This window comes from Lepus europaeus, chromosome 2 (genome assembly GCF_033115175.1).
Source record: "Lepus europaeus isolate LE1 chromosome 2, mLepTim1.pri, whole genome shotgun sequence".
NCBI lineage: Eukaryota > Metazoa > Chordata > Mammalia > Lagomorpha > Leporidae > Lepus > Lepus europaeus.
In genome coordinates this window covers 157,290,899-157,318,845 of record NC_084828.1, presented here as the reverse complement: position 1 = coordinate 157,318,845, position 27,947 = coordinate 157,290,899, and the positions used below count along the sequence as shown (strand labels likewise).

At 38.3% G+C, this 27,947-nt stretch overlaps 1 protein-coding gene and 1 pseudogene across 2 annotated transcripts in view; both read left to right on the top strand.

Moving 5' to 3' along the window:
* Positions 1-27,947, top strand: part of ZNF385D (zinc finger protein 385D) — a 371,759-nt gene that overhangs the window by 249,770 nt on the left and 94,042 nt on the right. For both annotated transcript variants that reach the window (XM_062179219.1, XM_062179226.1), the window contains exon 4: positions 18,018-18,180. In XM_062179219.1, coding sequence (XP_062035203.1) covers positions 18,018-18,180 — 163 coding nt within the window. The remainder of the gene's footprint in view (positions 1-18,017; positions 18,181-27,947) is intronic.
* LOC133749869 (hepatocyte nuclear factor 4-gamma-like) lies at positions 15,884-26,125 on the top strand (annotated as a pseudogene).

Below are 27,947 nucleotides of genomic sequence, written 5' to 3'. Positions count from 1 at the left end.
AAAAAGAGTTAAAGTATTTAAAATAACATTAATGTCAATACTATTAACTCATCTTTGTGCTTTTACAAATGATAGAACCAAATGCGTATCTGTTTCTATATACAGTTTGGAAATTCATGTTATAGAACTCAGTAAGATACTAGGGCTCCACTCAGAATCAAAGTATTTGGTGGATTTTGCTTCTTTAGGCCATTCTAATTAGCAATTCCATGAACAAGCATCCAGACTCTTGTTCCAGACTTTTCCAAAATCCACTGTTTCAATGGGTGGGTTAGCATTAAGTTGCATTGTCCTATCACAATCATGGACAGTATATATGTTGCAAAATCTGATGAACACTTGTGTGTTGTCTTTTTGTCTGACACAGCAGCAGGAGGCAATAGTGAAAAGTGTTCCCTCCCAAAATCTCTTATCTCTCTTGGTCTCCAGGTTTTATCATCTCTCTAGGTCTGTGTCTCCTTTATTTCCTTTATTTACTCCACCTAGGCTATGTCCTATCATGATAAAGGAATGTTATGAAACAGAAATGTTTAATGAGCAGCTATCTAAGCAACTAAACACATTTAGTTTCCAAACCAGAGAAGTGATACTAATGGTTCAAGTGTCAGGAAGTGGGAGAACAATGAGCAGAAGAGCCATCGCACCCTTTTGCTTAAGTGAGCTCTGTGAAAGTGAAAACACAGCCACAGATAAACAGCTTCAGAGAACTTGGCTACAATCCCTAGTGAAAACCAAACTGTGTAATGTTTCTACAAACTTTGTGCTTCATGTTTCTCTTAGTTTCCATGCTGCTTGAATCATTGAATCACACTTGAAGTTCTTTTGTTGTTTTAACACATTAAATTAGCTCATTACAGCTGAATATGTAGTGGAAAATAGCATCTGTTTACACTGTAATAATATAAAAATTACTTACCAGTAACAGAATAAAGAGCAATTTGCAAAAGCTAATCATATTTGTGCACTTGTCTGCAAAAAGCAAATTATTAATATATGCCCAAGGGGGAAAATCACTTGCTGGTTTAAACAGAGGACGCAGTGATATTAACAAGCATCACTTAGACAACTACTGTACTTAAGATTGGTATGTCCCATCTTGTTATAAAAATATATATGTTTACTAATTCTGTTATCTCACTTTGATCCTGGTAAATTCATAGAAATTAGAGATCAGACAATATTGTACAAAATCAAATGGTCTTTACATTACTTAGTATTTGCAATGTTGAAATTCTAAAAATCCTTGTTTAAAGAATTTAATTTTTTTCAGTGCTAATCACAAATACTGTTGGAATAACATATGTCAAATCCAGTCCCTGTTTTGATATCCTTGCCTCAAAGCATTAAATATACCTTTAATAGAAATTGACAACTGATGTTTGAAAATGTTGAAAAATTATTAACTTGAAATTTAGTTTTAGTTTAGTGTTCTCACTGAGTTTCAGCTTTTGGCTTGTTTCTTCTTAAGTAGAAGATGTAGAATACTTATAATTTATGGATTTTTAGACTGTTGGATTTTAGACTGTTGTGATTCATAAACTGATATCCCAAGGTCTAGTGCCTTGGTGTGCTGAGTACATGGAACTGAAGGAAAGGAGCTCAGAGCAAGATCTGCTCCTGCTCTTCTTTTTCTTGTTCCCTATTCCCCCCCAAGATTGGCCATTGGCCATTGGCCATAGAGACTAAATTCCTTTTCTTGAAGATAGTAGTCATAGGAAGTAGAATTCCTCTCTCCTAAACCCTTGAAATATTACTCTAACCTTTTTTTTTTTTTTTTGGACAGGCAGAGTTAGAGAGAGAGAGAGAGACAGAGAGAAAGGTCTTCCTTTAGTTGGTTCACCCCCCAAATGGCCATTACAGCTGGCGTGCTGCGCCGATCCGAAGCCAGGAGCCAGGTGCCTCCTCCTGGTCTCCCATGTGGGTGCAGGGCCCAAGCACTTGGGCCATCCTCCACTGCCCTCCCAGGCCACAGCAGAGAGCTGGACTGGAAGAGGAGCAATCGGGACAGAATCCAGCGCCCCGACTGGGACTAGAACCCCAGGTGCTGGCGTCGCAGGCAGAGGATTAGCCTAGTGAGCCACAGTGCCAGCTACCCTTCTCTGTTAAAAGCTGGCCTTAAAGAAATTCTCTGACCTACCTTTTCTAGCAGTGCATCATCACATCATAAGACCCTCATTGTAGAAGTCCTGCCTCACACCAAAAGATGGATTGCCACACAAAGAGGCCAAGAAGGAACTGGAGAACTCTTGTTGAGTTTCCCCATTTAGTCTGTTGCTATTAATTCATGCTTTTTTGTCCCACTTTACTACATAGCTTTCCATTCTTTATAAACTGTAAGCCTAAAAATAGCTTTCCCTGCATTTTGCATTTTCATTCTGAGTGCTCTCATGTCATGTAGAACTTTGATTAGATAATTCTGTTATGTATTTCTCCTGTTAATCTGTCTTTTATTAGGGGGTATTGGCAATGACCTTTGTGATGGATAAGAAAAGGAATCACGCCTTTTTACTCCTATAAGGCTTCTTAAATATTGTATTAATAAAATTTTTTAAATGTGTCTTATATAATAATAGACCACTTTTCTCTTTGGTTGTAATAGAAACAGATACTATATTCGAAGTAAATTGAAATGGTATTGTAGTTCTTTCCTCCTGTGTTTATCAGGGGAATTGGGAGAACTCTATGTGAAGTTAATGTTTAAACTTCCCTTTTCTAGATGTGAGGATGAAACCTATTCAACTAGCACAGTCTTATATCAGACATGTTAATAATATTCATTAGGACAGAGCTCTCTTTTACATTCAGTCAGTCGTTGATTAGTATTCCCATTTTGTCTTCCTACTTTTGATTTGCCCTTTAATAAGGTTCCTGTAAGTGGCTAATTCCATCTACTCCAATTTTAACTCGAAGAGAATAGCCTTACTGCCAGGTTTGGAGGACACCTCTCTGTAACCTTCGCTAGATGGACTTTACCAATCCCTAGTTTACTATTCCAGTGATAAAATCTTTATCCTTACGAGTTAAGCCTCTAGAAACCAAATGCTGAGCTCTGCTATTCTATAGAGTAGAATGAAATGTGTTCTTTCTCGTTAACTCCCTGTGGTGTGACTATGAAGAGAATGGTTCACTGTGTGGCTGAAATGTGAAGATTATAGGCACTTTTAGAAAAAGCTTTTTTTTAAATCTAAGTGATGAAGTAAGTTATAGCTAAATGAAAAATTTGGAAATGTATCATACCACATACCATCAGGTGGAGTCTCAGTTTATTTGTTCCAGGATTGCAGCTGATCCAGGATTATGTTTCAACGGTTAAACAAGAAAATAGCATTTTGTCTTTCAAATAACACTTCCCATTTACCATCTGTTGCTGATTAATTCCCCAATTTAGCTACAGTCTGGGCTTCATCTCCAATCTCCAGACCATGTAGCTACAGAGACCACATTTTACTGAGATGTTTTAAAGGCTCCTCAAATCCAACACTTTCCAACCCAACTCATGCCCTTCCCTAAACCTCTGGGCCTCTTTGAATATTAACCAGTTTAAGAAATAAAGCATTTGCAAGAGGTCTTTTAGACCACTCCTCAAAATTCACCTTCAATTATTAAAAATTATATTATGTTTGCATACTTCTTTCTCTGTTCTTATTGTCATCATAGACACTTGGATGTGGCCATCTCTTACTTGTGCCATTGCAATAATAATCTAAACCTCCATTTCTTCCCATCTGTTGCTTCCTTCATTCCATTACAAATGCTTTGAACTTACCAGAATAATCTCATAAAAATGCAAACATATTTATTTATTTTTATAGAAAGCTTTTATTTAATAAATATAAATTTCATAAGTACAATTTTTGGATCATAGCAGTTCTTCCTCCCATAACTGCCCTCCCACCCCCAAAGCATCCCACCTCCTACTCCCTCTCCCATCCCATTCTTCGTTAATATTCATTTTTAATTATCTTTATTTACAGAAGATTAACTCTATACTAAGTAAAGATTTAAACAGTTTGCACCCACACAGACACACAAAGTATAAAGTACTGTTTGAACACCAGTTTTGCCGTTAATTCTTATAGTACAACACATTAAGGATAGAGATCCTACATGGGGAGCAAGTGCACAATGACTCTTGTTGATTTAACAGTTGACATTCTTATTTATGATGTCAGTGATAACCCAAGGCTCTTGTCATGAGCTGCCAAGGCTATGGAAGCCTGTTGAATTCACAAACTCTGACATTATTTAGACAGGGCCATAATCAAAGCAGAAGTTCTCTCCTCCCTTCAGAGAAAGATGCCTCCTTCTTTGATGGCCCCTTCTTTCCACTGGGATCTCACTCACAGACATCTTTCACATAGGCTTTTTTTTTTTTTTTTTTTTTTTTTTTGCCACAGTGCCTTGGCTTTCCATGCCTGAAATGCTCTCATGGGCTTTTTAGCCAGATCTGAATGCCTTAAGGACTGATTCTGAGGCCAGAGTGCTGCTTAGGGCATTTGTCATTCTATGAGTCTGCTGTGTGGCCTGCTTCGCATGTTGGATCATTCTCTCCTTTTTAATTCTATCTATTATTATTAGCTGACACTTGGTCTTATTCATGTGATCCCTTTGCAACTTAATCCTTTCTTTATGATCAGTCATGAACTTAAACTGATCACTTTAACCAGTAAGATGGCATTGGCACCTGCCAACTTAATGGAATTTGGAGTCCCATAGCAAGTTTTTAGCTTTACCATTAGGGGTAAGTCCAAGGGGATGTATGCCAAACTGTACATCTCCTCCCTTTCTTATTCCCACTATTATTTTTAACAGGGGTCAAATTTCAATTGGATTTAAACACCTAAGAATTCTATGTTAAGTAAATAGTTCAACCAATGATATTAAGTAGAAAAAGAAAATACTAAATAGAGTAAAATAGTAAGCTATTCCTTGACATCCAGGACAAGGGCTGACCAAGTCATTGTTTCTCATAGTGTCAGTTTCACTTCTACAGGTTTCCTTTTAGGTGCTCAGGTAGTTGTCACAGATCAGGGAGAACATATGATATTTGTCCTTTTGGGACTGGCTTATTTCACTCAGCATGATGTTTTCCAGATTCATCCATCTTGTTGCAAATGACCGGATGTCTTTTTTTTTTTTTTTTTTTTTTTTTTTACTGCTGTGTAGTATTCTATAGAGTGTATATCCCATCATTCTTTATCTAGTCTTCTGTTGATGGGCATTTAGGTTGATTCCATGTCTTAGCTATTGTGAATTGAGCTGCAATACATGGAGGTGCAGAAAGCTCTTTTATTTGCCAATTAATTTCCCTTGGGTAAATTCCGAGGAGTGGGATGGCTGGGCCATATGGTAGGGCTATATTCAGATTTCTGAGGAATCTCCAAACTGTCTTCCATAGTGGCTTTACCAGTTTGCATTCCCACCAACAGTGGATTAGTATGCCTTTTTCCCCACATCCTTGACAGCATCTGTTGGCAAACATATTTATAAATCTGTTTTTCTTACAATCATTTCACAACTTTTCTTTTGAATAAAGAACATAACCTTTAAGTAAACCTCCAAGATTCTCTGTGCAAGAGCTTATTTGTGCCCCCATCTCCTGCTTTCCATCCCAGTGATCCTTTCTGATGCCTGAAAGTTTCAAATTAGGGTGAAAACCAAACATCATATCATTTCTTTGTTTAGGACATCAGTAGCAATTGCTGGAGTTGATATTGAAAATATTGAAGTATGGCTCCAGATAGAGTGATGATAATAGTATTTAAAGCATGGACCTGAGATAGACTGTGAGTAAAATTATGTGAACCAATGACTACAAAAGTCAGTGATAATTCTGTATTTTTGAGTGTCATATGAATGGACTATTTATTTTTATTTTATCTTATTATTTGCGAGGTGGAGAAACAGAGAGAGAAAGACAGAAAGAGCTTTAATATGCTGGTTTACTCCTTTACTGCTTGCAATGGCAGGTGTTGGGCCAGGCTGAAGTTGGATGCTGGGAATGCAATTCAGATCTCCCATATGAGTGGAAGGAACCCAATCATTTGAGTCATCATTATCGATCCCAGGGTCTCCATTAGCAGGAAGCTGGAGTCCAGAGTAGAATTGGGACTTGAACTCAGGTATTCCAACATGGGTTGTAGTGGCCCAACCAGCATTTTAACCACCAGGCCGAACATTTTGCTCCCATGCACTATTTAGTATTAGCCCTCTGTCAGATGAGCCATTGTGAAGTCATATGGTGGGGCTGTTTTCCTTTGACGACTTCCTTTTGTATTGAGAGCAAGAGTCTTGAGAACCAGCCCCATTATGCTCTTTTGATGTAGTCCAGCTGTTTGAGCTCTTAGAGTCTTATTCTCCTAATCAGTAAGTTTCTCATGACAATTGCAATTCCCTCATAGGTCTTCCTAAGGAATAGATGAGAATATTCTTCAGAAAAAGATTTTATTTGTTTACTTGAAAGGTAGAGTTACAGAAAGACAAAGGGGGAAACAGAAAGGTCTTCCATCCATTGGTTCACTTTCCAAATGGCCACAACACTGGAGCTGAGCTGGATTTGAGGCCAGGAGCTGGGAACTTCTTCCAGGTCTCCCATGTGGGTGCAGGGGCCCAAGCACATGGGCCATCCTTCACTGCTTTACCAGGCCATCAGCATAGAGTTGAATTGGAAGAGGAGCAGCTGGGACACAAACCAGCACCCATATGGGATGCTGGCGTTGCAAGCTGAGGCTTAACCTTCTACACCACAGTGTCAGCCCCTGTGAGAATATTCTTATAAAGCCTTCCCCTTGCTACCTGACTCACACAGTGTTTCTTCAATGCCTCACATAAACATCCAATCTGAGAAGGAATAGCAGGATCTTCTTAATGCATTTATGACCCTCTGAAATCCTTCCTTCATGTATCACTCAGCAAAACAAAATCCCTGTGCAAATTTCTGCCAGAGACAGCTGCTAGCATCTGACTGTTGTGGGATTTTCTCTGAACACTAAACTCTCGGAATTAGAATTCTTTCTTGCCGATACAGCTTAGCTACATCAGTTTGTTGAGGAAACAAAGTTTTTATGCAATGTGAGAACTTTTGGCATAAAAGGAAATCACGCACTTATACAAGTCTGAACAATTCAGGATTCTGGCATCATTGCCACTGTTTCCTCCAAGCTCACCCACACTCCCACAACTAACCCAAAGCTAAAACTAACACATTCTGCAGCTCACTAGATATTTCCCTTAGTCTGTTAGGTTATCTCTTCCTGATTTTCTAAGTATTCTTTAGGAAACTGGCAGATAACCCCTTTGCAATAGGAATATCTAATTTTTAATATTCTTAAAATCATTTTACTTTACCGATGGTATTTTTTATGGAGAAGATTTGTGGATGAAGCCCAATTTTTCAGTTCAATACCAGTCACTACAATAGCCTCTGATCCACAGTAACTGTTCAGTGGATCCCTGTGAATGAATAAACTGCTGAAAGAAATTGACTATGAGTGGACTCTGCCTGTAGGGGTCCAGGTTCTTGAGCTTGTTCACTTTCTTCCTCCTTACCAAGTGTACCTGATGTGCTTCAGAGAATCATTATGGCCTTTAACACTGACAGAGCACATGGCTAAATACAGTTCATTCTTCTGAGGACCTGATGGATCTCAGCAAGTCCATTTAGAAGTGATCTCTGGGACAGGCTTATTAAAGTAGCTACTGGAGTGATTCTCAAATTTATGAATAAGGGGTTAGGAATTCCTCAACTCTGTAGAGGGAAAGCCTTTCCTTACTTTATGGGAAAGTAGAAAATTCGATCTTTTCCCTGAATATTCTTCTTCAGCAAATACAGGGTAAATACTATGTAGATTTGTAGGGAGGGAAAAGGATTGCTGATGTCATAATTTCTTTCTCTGTATTATTATAAAGCATAAAATCTTCCATTTTGGAAGCTTCAAAATAATAACAGAGAAATAGCATTTCCCAAGTACTGAATATTTTTGTGTCCATATTCGAAAGCATTTGATGTTTCAGATAAACCTTAAAATGCAGACTCATTACTGGAATTATTTGTTGCATTTCCCAGATTTTAAAAAAAAGGTTGCTTATTCATGACAATGTTTAAAAAAGTGAAACAATCTTTAAAGTATTCCTGTGCTGCATCCTATGTAAAGAGAGTTCTCATAAATAGCACAATTGTGGTTGATGATGAGCTTCATCCCACTGAAAAAATAATAGTTTGTGTTTGTGCCAGATGCTTTTCCAGCACTAAGTGCCATAAAAATCCCCTGAAGTGTTTTCAACAGATAAGGCAAAGTGCCAAAGAGTGGCAGAAAATTAAGTTGAACCCTGTTCACATACAAAATCCATTGAGACACCATATGTGTATTTCCATTTTAAAATCAAAATGTGAAATTAATTCAACATGCACTTAATGGGCAACTATTTAGAGATGTGTAGCAGATCCTAGGGACAGAATGATGAGCAGTATCAGATCTTCCTCTCTTTCTTGTGGGATTCACTACCTGTCAGAAGAAGCAGAAATTTAACCCTTCTTACAGCAATGACAAATGAGGGAACATCAATATCTTCATGGAAAAAATGCATGTTATGGACAAATTATGTATGAGTTTCAAAACTGTTTGCACGAAAATAAACTGGTCTTTTAATTCCATCTTCCCATGAAACTTTGAAGCACCCATAACAACTGTACAGCAGCATATCCAAGACTATATGGTGGAGATGACATATAGACTTCTGTTAGGCAGGGTGGGTGCACCAGGCAGAGGGGACTAGTCAGGCAAGGCTTGAAAATAATTTCTTCTTGTGATATTTTCCTTAAGAGAATATAAGGGAGGGCCTTTTTCTCCTTTACACTACTAGCAGTTGTTCTTGCTAGACAACAGACACTGGGAGTGGGGATGCGGTGTTGACTGGTGGACAAAGCTGGAGATTGGTAGTGTGGCCGAACAACACCCCAAACAAACAAGTTGGAGGTATTGCTGTAGACCCCCATGCTGGCTCCACTTTCCTTACGTGCAGAAAGCCAGTCACTGACATTGGGGTGGTGGAGGAAAGTTGGTATTCATTGCATAGTGCAGAGCAAGGAGCCTGGCAGCTATTGCTTAATTCCGTCACCCCAAGTAGTTAGGGGTGAAGGTTCTTATAGATTGAAGCTGAGGCTGAGAGGTACGTAATCAGCTTGTGTCCAGGTTCCTGGTTGGTCAGTGGAGTTCATGACCTTCTTTTGATTGGTGCCATGCTCTTTAGGGAATTTATGATGGCCAGGTGGACTCCAGTTGGTCTGGGAGTTACATGAAGGTGCCCAGACCTGGAATTCCCTTACACAGATCACCCCCAGGACAACATTGGCCATCAAGATTCTTATCTATTGGAGAAGCAAATGACTCCTTGTGATATCAGCCAGGCTTCTAATAATTTTCAGTACTAATAATCATGTGAGTTCTTGCCATGTATTCAGAGAAGAATTCCGAACACTGGCTCAAACAGACCCAGGCAACATGGTAAGTTTTAAGGTTTTTATTCAGCGAGAGGAATACGCAGCAGAGTGAGGATTTTATTTAGGGGAGAAAGAGAAGTTGAGAAACTAGATTGGGTCCATACCAAACAGAGAGCAGGCCAGGAGCCAGCCATGTGGAGCAAGCGTATGGTTCTGAGCATCCACAGGTAGCTTAGAGCGGGTAACAAAGAGAAGGCAGAGAGAAGGCCACGAGCCATGTGGAGCAAGCACGCAGGCAGGGAAGCAGAGAGCAGATGGCCAGGCCACATGCCCACTGGGCAACAAGAGGAACAGGGGAAAGGCCCACTGTGTTCCAGGCCTTTTGTTTACTCCTAAAGGGGAGGGGTTACATAGTCTGATTGGCAGGTAGGCATACAAGTGGGGTCAAGTGGGGGTATGAGATCACAAGGGAGCTTGGTCTTCCAGCTCACAAACCTAATTGATTTTATCCTATCTGCCTGCCTACATCACTTGACTTTGGTGATTAGAACCTTGTAAGGTCAGCTGGATAACTCCCTTAAGTCTGTGAATTCCTTTTAATAAAGGGTGGGCAAGGACACCTTGGGCTAAGGGAGACCAACAAGACAAGAGGGTCCTACTTTTGCATTATGGGGCTTTGATTTCAGTAGGGGGAGAAAACATGTCACATAAGAAAATAAATTTTTTTTTTCTGCTGCTGATAGCAATGCTTATGACAACCTGACCCTCGGAATGATTAGACTCAACATTTCTAATTCCTCCCTACAGTTTACAAATGGTTTGCCACATTCGCACAGTCAGTGAAGTATTAAGCTATGAGCATTGTGAAGAGAATTCATGCACAGTTGGCTAGTTTAAGGAAATGTTTTCTCTGATTTTTCTCAGTTCTGTGCACACCTGAAAGTTTTGTGATTATATCACTAGAGTTAAAACTCATGCAAGGTCACTGGTTTCCTTCCCAAAAAGGATTAAGCACATTTAGCTAGAGTCAGTGTTGCTTTTGGCTGGATTAAACTTTAAGTTCTAGCTCCTGACGTCAAACAGGTCTCCACCATTGAAGTTCATGAAGGCAGCTACTTGGATTCCAGATACACAAAACCAGTGTTTTTTTGTTTTGTTTTGTTTTTCTGTTTGTTTTTCCACATCAGAAATCAAGCAAAAACTCTGTTTAAGAATAAAAAAGTTTATAGTTAAGTTTTGAAAAGATAAACGAACCCATCAAGAATATTTTTTCACAATTATATAATTACTTAGGGACAAAGCATTTTCTCTGCTTACAAAATAGAAGTTAGAGTTACATAATGTATTTGGGAAGTTGCAGCATGCTCCCATTCTTATCATTAAATTGATTTAGAATTTTTTCCAGTGATTAGTGGTAGTGTATGAAAATCACCTTAGTGGTGTTATCATGTTTCTTTTTTTTTTCTCTTCTTGTGGTTGTTACTGTTCCTTTGTGTATCAAGAGTACAGAAAACAAGAACACCATTTAAAGCAAAGCATCAATCACTGGAGCTCAGAAAGCATGCTATTAATTCAATCATGTTTCCTCACTTTGGGCTATAATGTGTCCAACGTGAATTGCCATTTTTCTTCATAATGTAGTCTACTTACATGTTCACTACACAACCTCAAGTTTAAATATACTATTAAATATTCTGTATGGGTCATACAATTAAGAAATAAATGTATCTATGTCATAACTGTTTCCCAATTGCATAACTGAATTTGTATTCACAATGATAAGGAAAAGTTAGGACAGTGGACTATTAATCTTTAATTTTTTTCTTCAAATATTCTTTAAACGATTCACCAAGAAGGTACTCTCTTGATTTGCCAGGGTACTTTTAGTTTGCCTGCCAGCTGGGGGTTTCTTTTAATAAAAGAACCCTAAGTACATAAAAGAGGAACCTAGACAGCTAGCATTAAATCAACTTAATGCAAATAAAACAGCAGATCAGATACTTTTTTGTTATATTGCTGTTTTAAGAATTGTGATACAGAGCTTGGATTTTTCTTATTGTTATTTTTGAGCTTAAGACTCCTGCAGCCCTTTAAAATTGGATCATGGCAAAGCATTCAATATAGGTAAAAATGATAAGGTCAGAGTTCATGCTGCAACAATAATTACCTTGGAGATAAAAGGAGAAAATCCTGAAAGAGAAAAAGCACAGGGACTCGGAAAGCATTTAGATGTGGTTTCAGAATTTTAAGGAAGTTTCCAAGGTTAATTTACTGTTTTCAGTTCATTCTGCTTGCATAGAAGTTTTTCAGTAATATTTGTACTTGAGGTTTCTTGTTTTTACTTTTTTTAAGGAAAGCGACTTTTTTGTAATTTCTCCAATGATACACATTGCTCACATTTGCATGTGCTAACGTTCAACCTTCTAATGACTGTCCATGAATCTTTGGAAACCTGGACTTCGGATATTTAGAGCAGAAAGTGACTTGTTCTCTCTGGTTCTCTGAATGGTTGATAATGATAATGTTTGAGTCTGTGAGCAGGTTGCAGCCCTCAGAAGAATAAGCAACAGGATGTGCCAAAGTCTTTCTGGGCAAGTCAAGTGTCAGTCTTTAGTCCCCCCCCCCCATGATTTGGGGCCATCTTCTCTGATAGAATGCTGGAGAGAGGGTTCATGTTCATGGCATTCCACCCTCTAAACTTCCTGTAGATTGGTAAAGGAAATAGTCCTTACCCTACAACCATTATGCTGGGGGGGGGGGGGAGAAGAATGAGAGACATGGAGACAGAAGAAGGTCAGAGAGGCCTCAATTCCCTCAATTCAGTAGTTAAAGTACTCAGCATGCCAAGGTGCCCACACTTTAGGGTATTGCTTTCTGAGCCCCACCATCTGTTTATCCAAGAGGCCTTTGTTGGAGAAAATGCACTTATGCATAAGGTGAGTAGTTCTGAAACTTTAGTATACACTAGAGGTACTGAAGGGCTTTTCATACACCCATTGCTGATTAGAAGCCCTGGGATTTGTAATTCAGTTATCCTGGATAGGCAATGAGAATTTATATTTTGGACAACCTTTCAAGTCAAATGCATGCTACCACTACTATTCTGGAGACCACAGTTGAATTTATTTCCTTGTGAAATGAAGCTGCGACTCGATCTTCACAGTACACCTAACATAGAGTAAGGACTTGAAAATCTCCTGAACTGTTGTATGCAAAAGTGATACTCAAAATATTCCACAATCCACTGACCACTTACAGGGAGGGCGCCTTTATCTTCAGGCATTTAACCCCATCTCTGCATTCTGATTTAATGCTAGACTTTGTAAGGGTGCATACCACACACAAAAGAACTGTGTGATGATAAATCAAAATTTTTAAGTTTTTTAATTTTTTTTTTACTGTAGTCAGTTCTTTATACTATTTCTCAGAAGATAAACCCGAAGTATGCTGCAGAGTTTAGGTTAATATATCGTGTTTTATCAGCTAATTTTTCTTCATCTTCAGAATAACAGACTAAGCTAAAATTTAAGAAGTAAGAGACTTCTCTTTGTAAAAGGAAAAAAGAATTCCCCTGCCTCAAATATTATCACTCCTCTCTTTGAGAAAGATGACACTTTTTCAATAACTATTCTTTTCTGTTTTTCTGGTGTTACATTTTAATAATATAGACAAAGGGAAAATAATCATTTCTACTCTTCATAATTCTTAATTGGGATTGACCCCTGTAACAAAAGGCAAATGAACAAGAGAAAAATAAATAGCATTTTATTAAGATATATACCTCATGTATACATGGAAATTACCAAGAGAAATTGGTAAATGTGAAGACTATATCTCAAAGTGGGGGCTCTGTCTTCAGAATTAAATTCCTTATGTTGCTGAAACAGAGAACAAAAAGTTGAAGTCTAAGCCCTTTCTATTGAAAATAATCTCTTATTACTTATTTTTAATGGTTATTTATTTATTTGAAAAGTAGAGCATGAGAGAGAGAGAGAGAGAGAGAGAGAGATTGTCCATCTGCTGCTTCACTCCCCAAATGTCCGTTACGGCTGGGACTGGGCCAGGCTGAAGCCAGGAGCCAAGAACTTTATCTGGGTCCCTCATGGGCTCCCTCATGGATAGCAGGAATCCAAGTACTTAAGCATCATCTGCTGCCTTCCAAGGCATGCATTAGCAGGAAGCTAGATCGATAGTGGAGGTAGGACTCAATCTTGCACCCTGATATGGGTTGTGGGTGTCCTTAGCCAGTCTTTATCTGCTGCTTAACCCACTGGGCCACAACATCTGCTCCAAGGGTCTCTGATGACTTAGAGTCCTCCCTCTAAGAACTGAGAGGGAGACTGTCTTAGAAATGTAGATTTCCGGGGCCCACTCTGTGGCAGAGCCCTTTAAGCCAGTGCAGGCATCCCATTTGAGTGCTTGTTTGAGTCCTGGCTGCTCCAATTCTAATCCAGCTCTCTACTAATGCACCTGAGAAAGCAGCAGAGAATGACCCAAGTGCTTGGGTGCCGGCAACCATGTAGGAGACCTAGAATAACTTACTGGTTCCTGGCGATTTGGGGAGTGAACCAGCAGATGGAAGACCTCTCTCTCTGTCTCTTCTTCTCTCGCTCACTTTTTCTTTTTCTCTCTCTTTCTCCCTCTCCGTAATCTGCCTTTCAAAATAATCAGAATAAATATTTTTAAAAATGCAGATTTCCTTTATATAGACTGCATGTTTCCAACAATGACAACAGAAATACAAAATTTGAAAATGTGTCTGTTTTCAGAGCCTTTGTTTTATTTATTGTTTCATAAAGCAATTCATGAAATAATCAGTTCAAAGTAATCCTTATGCCTGTCAGATATAATTGAGGAGATGTATTCTGCTCTCCTATGGCCATATTTTGGAGTGAATCCCATCAATATGGTAATATTACCTTTATCTTAATAAAAATTCAGTTTGTGATAAAATTGCATGATATCAGAAACTAAGACCATTTTCTTGTTCATGAAATCATATGTGTTCATGAAAATTAATAGTTTCAATATATATAATACATATAATATAATATAATATATAATATAATAAATTTCCTAGTTTTTAGAAAGAAAAGCACAACAAGTTGCATAAAAGAAATGTAGAGTTAAAGAATACTAGGTATTGATGCTAATGCAACTAAATGATACCTGAATATTAAATTTCCAGTGAATTTCACTGAATAATGATAATTCATGAAGAAGTCTCTTAGACAAAATAAATACGTGATGTGTTTTCACATCACAAAACCCCTCTCGCAAATGGTAGCCATTTAAGAATTAATTTTATCTACTCTGAAACTTCAATTACATTTAAACTGAAAGCTATTTTGAAATACTGAAGATAAAATTTGAAGATTGAAGTCTGAATGCTACTGAGGGCTGGGGTGTGGCCAGGACATCTAAAACAGCATCACTGTGTTCTACAGGCATGCGCATACACATCTTCAATGCCAATATTTGCCTGTGGGATGGTGCTTGTTACATTTCATGGTGTCAGCTGCTATTTTAACAATATTGCAGTGATTTTTTTTATTATACAAGACCCTAATATTTCACTCATTCTTTAAAATAAGGTGTTAAGGCCCAGTTCTTATTGATTTTTCTCATTTCTGTCTGTGTTATGACTCTGTTTTAGTTAGGAAATACAGAATTCTAAAATGTGGTATGTGAAGTAGTAAGCTTATTTAACCTTGAAATCATTCCTGTGAAAAACAACTATTTGCTTGTGTCTTACTGGCTCCTGGGTACCTGGTAATGAGTTGACTGAGAGACTGGATAATAAATAATAGGGAACACTCTTGGAGGGACAATGATGTGCTAGTAGGTCGTGCCATCATCCTGCACCTCTATGCCCAGAGGAGAAGCAGAGAGGGTCAAAGAGATGTCTATGGCCAACTGCTGCTTCTTGCAAATCTCCCAGCAGGATTCCTTCTTAGGCTGCAGGCTTGCTTACAGTCATAAAAAGGATAGATGGCTGTCCATTCAAGTGACCTAGGGGTAAGGAGAGCTGGTTGACTCTTTCCTGCTTTACACACTTGACATACCTTCACACATGACATACCTGAGTAGAGCAGACCAAGTGGCCAGTATACATGGATTCAAAAAGTTATACTAGGACGACTCTAGAGAAGTCCAATAAATTCTACAACCATTAAATAAAGTCAGTTGTGAAGGAAATTTTAAATATGTGCAAGAATTATGATCCACATTAGATCTACAACTTGCACTCCTACCTTGACCCCAAAACACACACATTACATAAGCATACTTACATGGATGTCTTCTGCAGCCATCTCCCCAGTACTCTATTTCCCTAGATTCTATACCTCTCGTTCTCCATGTATCACTTTGGAGATTCTCATCATTTGATATTTTTCCCCAAATTTTGGTGAGGTTTAATTGCCTGTTTCGGAAAATCAGATAATTTATAATTAAAATAGCTATTATCAGAATGCTTTGGAACTGTTATCCAAAGAACAAGTGAGTATGCATTTTGGTAGGGTTTTTTTGTTTTGTTTTATTTTGCTTTTCCATTTTAAGATACCAGGAGTTTCAATCGGGATCGCACTAGTGAATGGTCATTTTGTCATACCCTTCTTCCTATAACTCCTGCAAATATTTCACTTGCTAGAGAGCATTGGTTTATCTGTACCTGTGCAGACAGGTCTTTGGTTTTGTTTGTTGGTGTATGTGCTCTCTTAACTTCTGGGAATTCTTTTGGAATAAGTGCCTTACTTTCAAAAATAGTGACATTCATCTGGTCTGGTGATATGTTAAGACAAAATCTTGTTTAATTTGAAATGTCACTGAGAATGTAGCTTTTCTAAGAGCCTTTAAAATGTATATTTTGGAAGTATAAATGGAGATAACATTATTAATCTTGACTTAATCTTTTAATATATATTGTGTGTAAAATATTTATTTCTACCACGGGGGAAGGGGTACTGGGCAGAGAAGAAAAGAACTTTGTTATAAGAGAATTTGTGAAGCAAATTGCCTAAAGATGATAACCAGCTATCATATGTATCTAACTGAATAGATTATATTGCTCCTAAAATATATGGTCGAAGGACTTTAGTATCTTGAAGGAGAATTAGGAAGAAAAAAATGAGCTACAACTCTATCCATCAAAGTGGCATTCCCTATTTAGAATCCAACCAATCAAATCTATCACTGGTTCCTCAATTAACTATAGCATGTCTTAACTTCCTTTTTTGGCTCATACTCTGTCTTTTAATGTTATGTGTTGTTGGAAAATTTGTAACTGATGCATGATTGTGAACAGTCTGTTCAAACTGTTTCTAATATATAATTTCTTTGTCCAGTGTTCTTTCAATAAGGGTACCTAGTTATCTAAGGCTGTCTTGTCAGAATGATGCAGATGAAGGTGTGGGTTATTTATTTATTAAAATATATACTGCAATGCCCTACCTACCACGGTTGCTATAATGAAAAAGGCAATGTGACTACTGTTTTTAAGGCAAAATGGAACATTTAGTTTAAATAAGCAATGAGAAGTGATGGGTGACTACCAGAAATAGTTCTCCCTTAAGATTTCTTTTCTGTGAAATGACATTTTTAAAGGTTTTGACCTAGAAAAACCTCCTGATCTAAGAATCTCCCTAACCACCCTCATCCCACTTACTTGCAGCAAAGGCTCCTCACCTAATAAACATTAATAAATATTCATTTATTTAAAGGTAGTTATCTATCTGAGTTAATGTGTCTCCCCAATACCACCTGTCTCCCACAAAAAGCAATGAAAACATAACCTTGGGGAAACGTGTATCACTGTCAAAAGTAAAAATAAAAAAGAATCTCAGAAGGCACAGGCAAACAAATTGCTTCAGCCCCAGTCGGTAGTCAGAACACACTGGCACCTCCTGACAAGGGACCAGGTGTGAAAAACACGTATGTTGAAAGAATGACACTACCTTGAATTCCTCAGACTACCCTCTGTAGGAAGCAGGGAGAAAGAAAGAATCGGAAAATCGCCCAGCTTCCATGAACTCCATTTAGACTTAGGCAGTACATTTGCTTTTGAACTTGCAGGCTTCAATCTGAGACTCCGGGGTGCCCACTTGCCTTGTTATGTGTGAATCTTCCCTTGTAGACAACTGTTGGGGACTCTATTAATCACACACATTGCAGAAAGAGAAAACCCACTTTGTGAGCCATGGAGTGAGAGGCTCTCTTTTCTAGGACTCTTCTCAATCTATGGGAGCCTAGCATCTTCTATATCAGAACAAAAGCAAAACAGGTGTAAATTCTTAACTTTTTTCCCACTCCACAGAGAAAATGTTGTTGATGTGTTAGTGGTCAGCTACATTTCTCTTAAGAGAAGCAATGGGATGTTTCTTCCTTCTGTCCTAAGATTTTTGAACTTGAGTCCCATTGCTTTCTAGCATCATTCTAAACAGAACCCCACTGCTTGGCCAAGCCAGAATTAGCTTGAATGGTACCTTTTATTGAAAGGGAATCTGTATTTGCAGCAATACAGAGAATGCCAGTTTAGAAATGAGCCTGATTGCATGGTTCATTTTGTTCTCCTTTGTAGAGCCAGGCTGCGGCCCACTACAAAGGCACGAAACATGCCAAGAAGCTCAAAGCACTGGAAGCCATGAAAAATAAGCAGAAATCAGTAACTGCCAAGGACAGCGCAAAGACTACCTTCACCTCCATCACTACCAATACCATCAACACCAGCTCTGACAAAACAGGTTAAGCAATGATCTTTGTTGTTGGTCCTCATTGTGTTTGGGGGTTTCTTCCTTTGTCTAATCTCCTGTTTATTCATATCCCAGCCACATTGATTCACGCTTGAACCATATTTTCTTTTGTAAAATGGTAATTGTTTCCCGTCATTTTCCCAATGCTCTTGAGAGGTAAAGACACTCAAGAGTTACATTCAAGTTTTTTGAATTTTGAGAGTCCTGTGGCTGCTGTACAGGAACATATTAGACATAAAAGTATTTGAAGTCATGTCCCCATAAGCCTTTTTGAGACATACCCTGTTCAGTGTGCATTGTTTGCATTTTGTATGCAAGTCCCTTAGCTGATAACTGCATGGTGAATTTGATGCACCTGTGACTACACAGCAAAGTATGCCAACTAAATCAGGAAGCTCCCAGTAAAGGCGTTATTACTGACAGGCTTTCTTCTCACAAACTCCAACCATTGCATTGTTTCAAGTAGTGGCTGTGTGATCCAGGCCTTGTTATGGCTGGCTAACCTTCTCTCTGCATACACAGGTAAGTGTTAATGATACCAATTATTCTTCTTAACAGAGTCTTCACAGTGAAATAATTGTCTCTGAGTGGCCCCTTGAGAGAGCTCCTGCAAACAACTTTCTTATTCACAACACAGGAATCCCATGGGGTTTCCCTAAGCTGCTCTTTATAAATAAGATCACTGGTCCTCAAAATTCATGTAGAAGAAGTTCTGTATGATTCCTAGATGCACTTTTAATGAATCACTTTCTGGAAAAGGAGGGTTAGTGTGAGTTGGGTTGGTTGTTTCCTAGCTCATACAAATGGCAAAGGTGAGGAAATGTCTTTTCAAAAGTGATGATAATATATATAAGCCTGAAGTCACTCTTCTGCCCATGATTGATGAAAATATAAAACGAACTAGTAAAACAAATTAAACAGTGCTTTTACACAGAGTTGTAGCCATTGGACATGCACAGATTCCTCCAAGGATCTGATGCGATGCTTCCTGTGCGAATCTCTTTGAAATCCCAAGGCACTGTGTATGTTCTTCACCCAGCTATTATTTGTGGATGCATTGTGCCCTCTCCCTGAGAACCCTGTGTGCTTCCTGTGGCTGAGTGCATGTGTCATCTTTGTATTCCTGCATGGTGCAGTTCTTGAGTCAAATGTCTGTTGAATGACTGAATCTTCCGTTACTCTTCTGGTTTCCTGATATATCCAAGTTTGTTTCACCATACACTAAAGGGGGAAAAAAATAAATACCTGGTATGTATGTCTTTGGTATCCAGAGTAAGTGTGGATTATACTGTTTTATTAATTCAGATGCAGAATTTTACAAGAAAAACATTTTTTTCTTCTCTAACAAATGAAGACTGACCGCTTTATTTTGGTGGCTTTAGGGTAACAAATGATAAAGAAGCAGGTGAGTGTAACTTCTGCTCCCCAATATTGGGGCACAGATGAGGTCCTCAGAGCCACAGTAACTATGGGGAAATGAAAATATCCTTTTAATGCAAAGAAAATAGCAGATAGGGAGAACAAAAAGAGATGAGTGACATAAAGGTATGTAGTAATATTTTTGCTTGTCTTCTAAATTTTCTACTCCTAGACATTTTTATCCACAATGGCTCTTTGGGTTATTCTGATCCTTTCTTAAAATGCAAAGATTCTTGTTACATTAAAGTTGCATGTCATTAAAAGTATATGAGGAAACTTCAAAAAGTTCATGGGAACAAAATTAAAAGATCAGTTAATCAAAGGATCAATGCATTTTTTTTTCATTTGAGAATCAGAGGGAGAGATACAGAGAGAGGGAGAACTCATCTACTGGTTTACTCCCCAGATGCCAGCAATGACCAGAGCTGCTATGGCAGGAACTCAATCCAAGTGTCCCAAGTGGGTGACAGGGATTCCATTACTTGAGCCTTCACGGCTGCCTCCCAGGCTCTGCATTCTCATGAAGCTGGAGTCAGGAGCCAGAGCTGGGTATCAAGCCCAGGTACCCAGATATAGCATGCAGATACTGTAACAGCTAAACCCCCACTCCCACAAATTTTTCTGAAATCATGCATACTATGGGTTTTCAAAAAGTTAATGAGAAAAACCTATTAGAAAAAAATCCATGAAATTCAAAAATTTTTTAAATAAAATTATCTAACTACAGTTTTCCATGATTTTTTGAAATCCCCTTGTATATATACATGTTGGATAGATCTGCTAATTGGATTAGTAAAGAATCTCACATGTGTGTTGTCTTTATTACATAAATGAGTGCTGAACACATACCTCCATTCCTCAACTTAACTACTAGAAAATGAAGGGTTGTAGTCACAAAGGCTTTGTCCTTTTACAAGTTGAATGAGAACAGATATTTGAGTGGTTGTACTAGCCAATCTTTCATCATTACAGTGAAATACTCAAGTTAGACTAACTTTATAAAGAAAAAAAAGTTTTATTTTGGCTCAAGATTTTGGAGGTTCACAGACCAAGATCAGGCAGGTCCCATGGATTCAGCCTTTGGTGATGGCATTCTTGTTTGCAGAGTCCCAGGGTAATATACCCAGCATCATATGCTAAGAGACAGGGAGCACATGTGGGTGTCTTTATCTGTGTGTCTGTTTCTTATAAAGCACTAGGAAGAGGCAATCATGGGGACTCTGACCTAATGACCTAATTCAATCTGATCATTTTCCAAAGACCCCATATCTAAATATCATAATTGTTCCTACTCTCTTAAACCATTAACTTAAGACTGCAGGGACTAAATTGTTGTGTTTAGAGGGATAAATATTCAAACTGTAGCAATTGTGGAAGGGAACCTATATAAAATAAACATGTTAGAACTTAAAAGGGAAATGGTACTAAAATGGAGGCACACTTTCCAGGCTGGAGCTAGAAAAACATTCCAGAAAAGCAGAAGACATAGTAAAGCCTCTAAAGTTACACACATGTGCTAAAACCAAGAAAGTGGTGGGAACTAAGGAAGGATTGTGCTTTCCTATCCAGGGAGACTTGTACCCAGGGAGGAAAAAAAAAAAAAAAAGAACAAAACAAAGCAAAATAACAGCAACAACAAACTCATATAGGATAGGAGACTAAGGATTCCAGCCCAATCATTGTATGTTTTCAGATGAATTCTACCTTTAAACTAAGCTTCCACAAAATGATGAAAACTATCTTTAAAGCCGAATAAAATGCCATCTATTTCATAGACCCATATCCCCTTTGCATTGCAGTAGAACCAGAGGCTCTCAGGTTGACAGATTTGAGTTTTCTAAAAGCTATGACTTGTCCTTTTTATTACTGTCTTCTCTCCCCATATTTTTAGGAGTACAACTCTCAAGACAAAGTGTTTCTCTGAACTAGTTTTCTAGAACAGTTAACTGCTTGGCAGGAGGCAAGGACAAGACTCTAAGATCAAATATCATGTTTTTGTAACAATATAAAGTTGTAACCCTTTTGTTCAGTGAGCAATGGTGTTTTGAGGTTTTAATGACATTTTATTGTTTTTGTCTTAATGAAAGTAATTGAATTATATGAAAAAATATAAAATTAATTGCTTTGAAAACATTGAGATGAAAATGAAAACATGAATGGGTAGAAGAGAACCCTTAGAGGATTGGGACACAACAGTGAAAAGGGTAAGAAGCCATGAGGACTTAAATAAGAAAATTTATTTGAGGGTTTTCTCGGAAATACAGGTATTGGAATACTCACAACAAAGTTTGCATTGCAGGCAGACTTGAAAAAACATTTGAGGCTAAGCCTCTGCCTGCAGCACTGGAATCCCGTATGGGCACTGGTTCAAGCTCCTCTTCTGATCCAGCTCTCTGCTATTGCCTGGGAAAGCAGTAGAAGAGAAGCCAGGAGGCAGGAGCTTCCTCTGGGTCTCCCGCATGCGTTCAGGGGCCCAAGGACCATCTTCTGCTGCTTTCCCAGGCACATTAGCAGGGAGCTGGATGGGTAATGGAGCAGTGCCCATATGTGCTGCCAGTGCTGGAGGCGGAGGCTTAGCCTACATCGCAGCGCCAGCTCCAATAATAGAGTCTTAATTGCACTGTTGGGAGTAACAGTTATGAATGAGCGATCTGTGAAGTCAGCTCCTATTCACTAATTTTGTGATTTTTTATTTAAATTTTTATCTTTTTCTCACTGGTTGTCAGTCTGAACTGTCGAAAGCTGGGTAGAAGGTGGTGTTCAGTCAGCAACCACTGACTGCTCCTAGAAAATTCATCATCTCTAGACAAGAGTATACTCCTAACATTAAAGCATAATTGTAGTTCCTGTGATTCAATGAGAACTAGGAGGCTGGTAAATTTACACAAAGAAAAATTCATAGGCAAAAGTAATATTTTAAAAAATATGTTGAACACTCAAAATAGTTTCTATGCAAGGATGACTGCTGTTAGTTACTGAATATTTTTAGAACAAGGATTTCCAAAGACAGATGTAATAATTCATCCAATCCAGCAAGATTTTTTAAACACAAATTTTTATTCATAAAAATAATGATTAGCATACAAAACAGCTCCTGTTTTTTGTATGTTTGTTTTGTAACATGCAGTTTCACTGAATTGGTTTTCCAGTTCTAACAGCTTTTTGGTGGAGTGCTTAGGATTTCCCATGTACAACATGATGCCATTTTTGCAAACATGGATAATTTGACTTCCTCTTTCCAATTTTGATGCCTTTTGTTTCTTTCTCCTCCCTAACTGCTCTTTGTGAAACTTCCAATGCTATATTGAGTAAGAGTGGTGAAAGTGGACATCCTTGTCTTGTTCTATATCTGAAGCGAAATGCTTTCAGCTTTTCCCCATTCAGTATGGTATTGGTTGCTGCTTTGTTATAATTTTGAAGAATATTCCTTCTATACCTAATTTGTGGAGGGTTTTTATCATGAAGGGGTATTAAATCTTACCAAATGCTTTCTCTACATTTATTGAGATGACCATATGGTTTTTGTTCCTTACTCTATTGGCTTGTGATGTTTATTGATTTGTGGATGTGAAATGACCCTTGCATTTCTAGGATAAATCCCACTTGATCGTGATGTATGATCTTTTTGATGTGCTTTTGGTTTCGATTTGTTAGTATCTTACTGAGAATCTTCGCATCTGTGTTCACTAAGGATGTAGGTCTGTGGTTTTTGTGCCATGTCTTTCTTTGGTTTTGGTATCAAAGTAACGATGTTCTCATAAAAAGAGTTGGCAGAACTCCATCCTGTTCAATATTTTCACATAGTTTGAAGAGTATTGGGAGTTACTTCCTCTTCGAATGTTTTGCAAAATTCAGTAGCAAAGCCATCAGGTTGTGGACTTTTCCTTGATGGAAGACTTTTGATTACTGCTTCAATCTCATTGCTTGGTGTGGGTCTGTTTAGGTTGTCTAAATCTTGATTTAATCTTGATAGGTTATATGAATCCAGGAATTTATCCCTTTGTTCCAGGTTTTCCAGTGTATTAGCATATAGTTCTTCATAGTGTTTCTTAGGGTCTTTTTTATTTTAGTGGTGTTGGTTGTAATGTCTGGTTTTTAATCTTATCTATGTAATTTTTTCCTCTTTTTTCTTTGTTAGTCTGGCTAGTTTATGTATTTTACTTCTCAAAAAAAACCCACAACTTTTTGCTTGTTGATCTTTTGTATTTTTTTAGTTTTAATTGCCTTTATTTCTGCTCTGATCCTTATTATTTCTCACCTCCTGCTTATTTGGGTTTTGTTTTGTTCTTGTTTTTCTGTCTTCAAGATATGTCATTAGATCTTTAACTTGAGACTTTTTTTTTTTTTTTAATGTAAGTACTTAGCCACTGCCGCTGCTCAATAGGCTAATCCTCTGCCTGCAGCGCTGGCACACTGGGTTCTAGTCCCGGTCGGGGCGCCGGATTCTGTCCTGGTTGCCCCTCTTCCTGTCCAGCTCTCTGCTGTGGCCCGGGAGTGCAGTGGAGGATGGCCCAAGTCCTTGGGCCCTGCACCACATGGGAGACCAGGAGAAGCACCTGGCTCCTGCCTTCGGACCGGCCGCAGTGCACCAGCTGCAGCGGTCACTGGGGGGTGAACCAAAGGAAAAGGAAGACCTTCCTCTCTGTCTCTCTCTCCCACTGTCCACTCTGCCTGTCAAAAATAAATAAATAAATAAAAGTTAAAAAATAAATAAATAAATAAATAAAAATAATGTAAGCACTTAATGCTATAAACTTTCCTCTTAATACTGCTTTTGCTGTATCCCACAGGTTTTGATATGTTGTGTTTTCATTTTTATTTATTTCAAGAAAGTTTTTGATTTCCTTTTTAATTTCTTCAATGACCCATTGATTATTAGTAAAATGTTATTTAATTTCCAAGTATTTATGGGTGTTCTGTCATTCTTGTTGCTTATTTCTGGTTTCATTACTTTATGGGCCTAGAAGATAGGTGGTATGATTTAAGTCTTAAATTTGCTGAGACTTGATTTGTGGTATAAGATGTGGTCTATCCTAGAAAGAGAGCACTTGCCATTTCTAATGGACTTGCCATGACTATCAATCAGGAAATATTTTAGCCTAATGAGTATATGGATTTACCTGATTCATCTAATTGGTAAAGTCTGAGAACATTTCTCCCTCTTTCTGTTACATAACTCTCTTTTCCAGGCCTCAGTGAATTGCAGATATATGTGTTTCATTAACCTAAATTCTGAGTTAAAGTACTTTTCACTCTTGTGACTCAGTCTTTTTTTTTACTTGAAGATTGTAATCTAGGGAGGTTGTACCTATCAGATTCAAAACTGCGAAGATGTGCAGGGTTGGTTGGGGACCTGGTGCTGGGCAATGCGGTGGCTGACTGGGACAGCGCAGCTCCAGGGTGGCTCCGCGCAGATAGTTCTGCGCCAGAGACCACAAGTATGAATACCACAGTCGATGGCGTCAACTGTTTCTGTGCTAAACCTGGAGACAGAGCAACGGGAAAACACTACAGGGCATCAAACTGTGATGGGTGCAAGGGCTACTTCAGACGCCGCATAGGCGAGTCACGTTTATTCCTACAGGTTCAGTGGGCAATCGTTGTTGATGAGGACAAAAGGAATCACTGTACATCTGTCGATTAAGAAAATGTTTTAGAGCAGGAATGAAAAAAGAAGCTGTGCAAAACGAACGCGATAGAATAAGCACCGGTAGAAGTACATTGGGCGGCAGCAACTTTCCCTCCCTTAACACCCTGGAACAAGCTGCAGTTCCTTCTTGCCAGATCTCAGTCTCAAGACCAGAGGCTAGCACTGACATAGAAAATTGCGAGTACTGGTGATGTCCGTGAGTCTGTGAAGCAGCAACTCTTAGTTCTGGTGGAAGGGCTTCTGTGAGTTACCACTGGATAATCAGGTGGGCGCTGTTGAGAACTCACGCAGGGGAACGCTTACTGCTTGGAGCTACAAAGAGATCCATGATGTGTAAATATATTTTTGCATTTGGTAAACAACTACATAATTCACCGCAGCAGCTGCAAAGTTAGGATCAGCCCTGTGGCCAGGCGGGTCCTAGATGAACTAGTTCCACCATTTCAAGAAATCCAGATTGATGACAACCAGTATGCTTGTTTGAAGGTAACTGTGTTTTTTGACCCAGATGCCAAATGGCTGAGTGACCAAGTAAGCATTAAGAACATGTGTTTCCAAGTGCTCATCAGCTTGGAGGACTATCCCAACCATTGGCAGTAAGACTCTCCAGGGAGGTTTGGAGAACAGCTGCTGCTCCTGTCCACACTGCAGAGCATCACCTGGCAAATCATTGAGCAAATTCAGTTTGTGAAACTTTTCACAATGGTTAAAATTGACAGTGCCCTTCAGGAAGTGTTACTGGGTACGACTCCGGAAACACCACTCCCTGTCCCACCACAAGGTTCTGGACAAGAACAGTACAAAATAGCTGCAAACCAAGCATCAGTCATCTCACATCAGTCTCTCTCCAAACAAAAGCAGTTGTGAGAACATGTTTACTTCTGCATGGCACTGCATAAATGTGACAAACTGGTCTTGAAATATCTCAGGATAGTACTCTTGGCAAACTCTTAGCTGAAACTTTTTCATGGTGCTGTTGTAAGATGGTATCGTTTTCTTGTTTATATACTCATTTTGTTTGCTGTGCCTACCGTGTAAAACGATACATGCAACTGGTGTATATTTTGAGTTTGAATTTGTTTATAGTGTATTTTTTCCCCTACACTGTGCCTGGACCAGTTAAATCTGTATGCTACTCTCATTTGTTTTCATAATATTAATTTAAATCTGTAAATAATTGCTTTATTGTGATATGATGCAGAACTAAGTGCTTTTTCTTAAACTGAGACTAGCAAATATAAAATGAACCAGATTGGTTTTTTGGTTTTTTGGTTTTTTTTTTTTTTAGTAAACTAAAGGCTTACAGATTAGAAAAGTAAAGCAGTTGCTCTAGATTAGAGTATATTTCTTTGAAGACGAATAATTATGTGCAATCTATGGCCAAGAAGCAGCTCTTTGGTCCACAGTTGCATGCCTTTCTCAAGAATGACTGGGTAATCTTTGAAATCTGACTGTATTGAATGTGTGTATTAAGATAGAGCACATTCATTTTATCAGAATACAGGCTAACCAGGCTAACCTGTAACAAAGAATCCTCTAAAACAGTGGTCCCACTGAGATAAATGTTCATTTATTTCTCCTGAAACTGTCTAGAAGTAGTCATCCACTGAGCAGCAAGCAGCATATGACCAGAACTACCTCTTAGGGGGCCCATTTAGTTGTTGGGTAGAAAGCCCGTGTAAGCAAAGGCTGTACAACTCTGGGAGAAAGCATGTGGGGAAACCTGTGAGCCATCTTCCACGGGTGTGCCTTTATAGGCCTCACAAAAACCCTATTAAAGCAGTATTATTATCTCTCTTTTATAAATAAAGAACCTTTAGCTTGGAGGCTTATGGTTTGTAACCAAAGTTCATGAAGCTAAAAACTAAGAAAACCCATTGAAAACCTAGGTCTCATTGACTTTAATGAAGATAGATCTTTAGTATTTGATGAAAAATGTGAGCATTTTACTCACACTGTGATTTTAAATATACACACTTGAGTGATTGGATGAATGTTATCTTCATGTTATCTGGAATATATCTTTAAAAGTAAGCAATGAATGTAAAATTGTTGTAGTGTGAATATGAAACCACCTTTCCACTTACAAGAATCTTCTCCCCAAAACATTAAAGAAAATGAAAGATACACCAGATATATTTTGATGAAAATAAAAACAAAATCAAATAACTGACTTAGAAGACTTTCAAAAACTCAACAACCCAGGATATGTGGAATGTCTGATTCTGGACAGAACACAGCTCATTGGTGCCCTAAATTCCTGGATATCATCCCAAATGGGAATTTAAGTGATTAGTAACATGCAACCACAGTTAGAGGTGATTCCTCTCTCTCACTTTGCTTACAAAAGCAGGGAACATAATTATTACTGATGTAACAAAGAGTATCTCAAGACATAAGAGATTGAATCACATCATTTTTAGGGACCTTCAAAATTTCTAATATTATGATTTCATAACTCTCATTTGCTATACATATAAAAAGATATGTTCATGTTAACTGACTTATTGACTGTTAAAGTGAAACTGAACTCAAAGTGGAAAAATGATTCCTTGAAAGCTATCATTGATTTAATATAATCAATAGTGTTCTTTCTTTTTTTTTTTAACTTTTATTTAATGAATATAAATTTCCAGTGTACAGCTTATGGATTACAATGGCTTCCCCCTCCCATAACTTCCCTCCCACC